This window comes from Littorina saxatilis, linkage group LG2 (genome assembly GCF_037325665.1).
Source record: "Littorina saxatilis isolate snail1 linkage group LG2, US_GU_Lsax_2.0, whole genome shotgun sequence".
NCBI classification, from domain to species: Eukaryota; Metazoa; Mollusca; class Gastropoda; order Littorinimorpha; family Littorinidae; genus Littorina; species Littorina saxatilis.
The window spans coordinates 21,390,033-21,392,532 of NC_090246.1; the positions used below are offsets into that span (position 1 = coordinate 21,390,033).

The window sequence follows — 2,500 nt, forward strand, 5'->3', positions numbered from 1 at the left end:
AATACTGCAGTAAAGAACGCCAGCTTTGGTAATAAATAGATATCAGACATGGAATTACTCACACTTGCTGCACTTTTTGACATTCGATTTTTATTTCCCAAAACAGCGGTGACCAGCTTGGCAATATAGCACAATTTTGTTCAGAGATGGTTCGTAGATCTGTTACTACTGGCTGTTGCAATACGCACCATAAACCGTGGAAATTAATGGGCGTTATCCTAATCACACCTTGTTGTGGTTTAGTTTTGGTCTCACCAAGCACAAAGGAGATGTTGATATTTGTTTTAATTACAATGTTAATGCACCTAGAGACCTATCTGACCAACAAGGACAGGGTTTATGTGACCTGCTAAATGTGTACGCGATCAGGTCAGACTAGTTTTGCTGTAGCTGGCAAACACACTCTCTTTTATTATTGAGATAAAACACTTTATGGTAAAGTACTGAAAAGCAAATTATTGGTTGCCACATGATCCAAAATGACGTCATCATATTCGAAGGATCGCTTCAAATATTGTCTTAGTCCAGATTAAAAACGACTGCAAACAAATCATAACAGACGTGGCTAAAAACTGATATCAACATTCGCAGTAATATCTATTTTCACCACATGTCTATTAATAAATTGCTCTCAGTCAGTTATCACAAATGAATCCTATTATCATTGTAGGTAAGAAAACACACACACACACACACACACACACACACAAACACACACACACACACACACACACACACTCACACACACACACACACACACACACACACACACACACACACACACACACACACACACTTACCACGTGTAAACCAGTGCAAAAGTCCACTTGGTCATTTCCAGGGAATGGAACAGGTCTAAGAAAGTATAGCGTTTATGATGCATGTTCGTCACTACACATGCGCGCGATTTGTCGAAGAGAGACAGGAAATCCGGAACAGAGGAGGAGTTGCAGGAAACGATCTCCTTCAGTGTTTGTTCTGCATCCGGGAACTTTTGATGACACAGCAGCCATCTTGCACTTTCTGACGCAATACTGCAACAACACCAACAGAGGAGGGAATGTAAAGTCTACACTCTGACCTTTCTTATAACATACAAAACATCTAGTTTCTCATTGCTTCTATTTCTGTCTTCTTATAACATACAAAACATCTAGTTTCTCTTTGCTTCTATTTCTGTCTGCCTACTTGTCTCCCTGTCCGTTTATCTGTATGTCTGCCTGCCTGCCTGTCTGTCTGTCTGTCAGTCTTTCTCTTGTTCTCCACCACCACCAACTCAACGACGAACACTCTTTCTATATTCTTATACCCTCCCATCTCCGCTCCCTAACCCAAACACGTTTATATTCTTGCTCAAACATCCGGCTATGTCTGGTTATTATGTTCATTAATTTGTTTGTTAGTTGAGTTGAGTAGAGTTGAGTTGAGTGGAGTTGAGTGGAGTTTAATTAAGTTGAGTTGAGCTGAGCTGAGCTGAGCTGAATTGTTGAGCTGAGTTGAGTTGAGCTTATCTGGGCTGGGATAAACTTCGCTTAGCTTTAATTAGCTCTAGTTTAGTTTTAGTTTAGTTTAGATTGGTACGTAGTTGAGTTTACTTGAGTTTACTTGAGTTAACTTGAGTTTCAAGTACTTGAGTTTTGTGTTGTTCTGTATTGCATTTCGCGTTTAGCTGCTTGCTTTGTGGAGTGGACCCGAACTTACAAATAGGTCCCAACCAGCGGGAGCCCGATGCCACCAGAGATGAAGGCCAGGTAGCGCCAGTGTCGTGTCACGAGCAGCTCAAGGGAGATCACCACGACGCCCACCATCCACACCCCCGAACACACACAGGCGTCTCTCCACTCCGTGCCAATAAACTCCAGGGGGAAAACCAAGCTCACCACTGCGCATGCGCCTGCGAGGAGAAAAAACAACCATGTTGGTTTTCACAAATGATGATGGGCTATAGCTGGGCTCAAAACCAAGTGCATCGCTGTGCAAGCGCCTGAACACACAAAAACGGCCGTTTTCACAAATGAAGGACGAAACAATCTAAATCGCAGAGAAAAACGTGGTACTTACGAAGAAAACAACTTCACCGCTGCGCATGCGCCTGCATGCGTCGTTTAAACATGGGATGTTTCAATAATGATACGAAAAGTGTCAAGACGAAGCTCACCACAGTGCATGCAACAAGAACAATCATTACTTCGTTTTTTCAACAACAACAGCAACAACAACAACAACAACAACAACAACAACAACAACAACAACAACAACAACAACAAAGCGAGAGAGCAGTACAGAAGGATGTATCATTTATGCTTCTATTGCGAGTCCTTGTGTTTCAGACAGAAAATGTTGTCTTTTGATTGAATTGTTGCACCAGAGGTGCAGACAGGCGTGTTATTTCAAATGGTGAAGAAAGTCTGAGTGTGGATCATTTCACGTACACGGGGCCTTGGCCACAGGAAAGGGGTTGTTGAGAGCAGAGAGAGAGAGAGAGAGAGAGAGAGAGAGA

The 2,500-nt window shown here is 42.5% G+C and overlaps 1 protein-coding gene across 1 annotated transcript in view; it reads right to left on the reverse strand.

Moving 5' to 3' along the window:
* LOC138952282 (solute carrier family 22 member 4-like) overlaps positions 1 to 2,500 on the reverse strand; it is a 14,979-nt gene that overhangs the window by 2,971 nt on the left and 9,508 nt on the right. Inside the window, exons 3-4 of the mRNA XM_070323918.1 lie at positions 1,702 to 1,894; positions 801 to 1,034 (exon numbers count right to left, since the gene is read on the reverse strand). Of these exons, the coding sequence (XP_070180019.1) occupies positions 801 to 1,034; positions 1,702 to 1,894 (427 nt within the window). The remainder of the gene's footprint in view (positions 1 to 800; positions 1,035 to 1,701; positions 1,895 to 2,500) is intronic.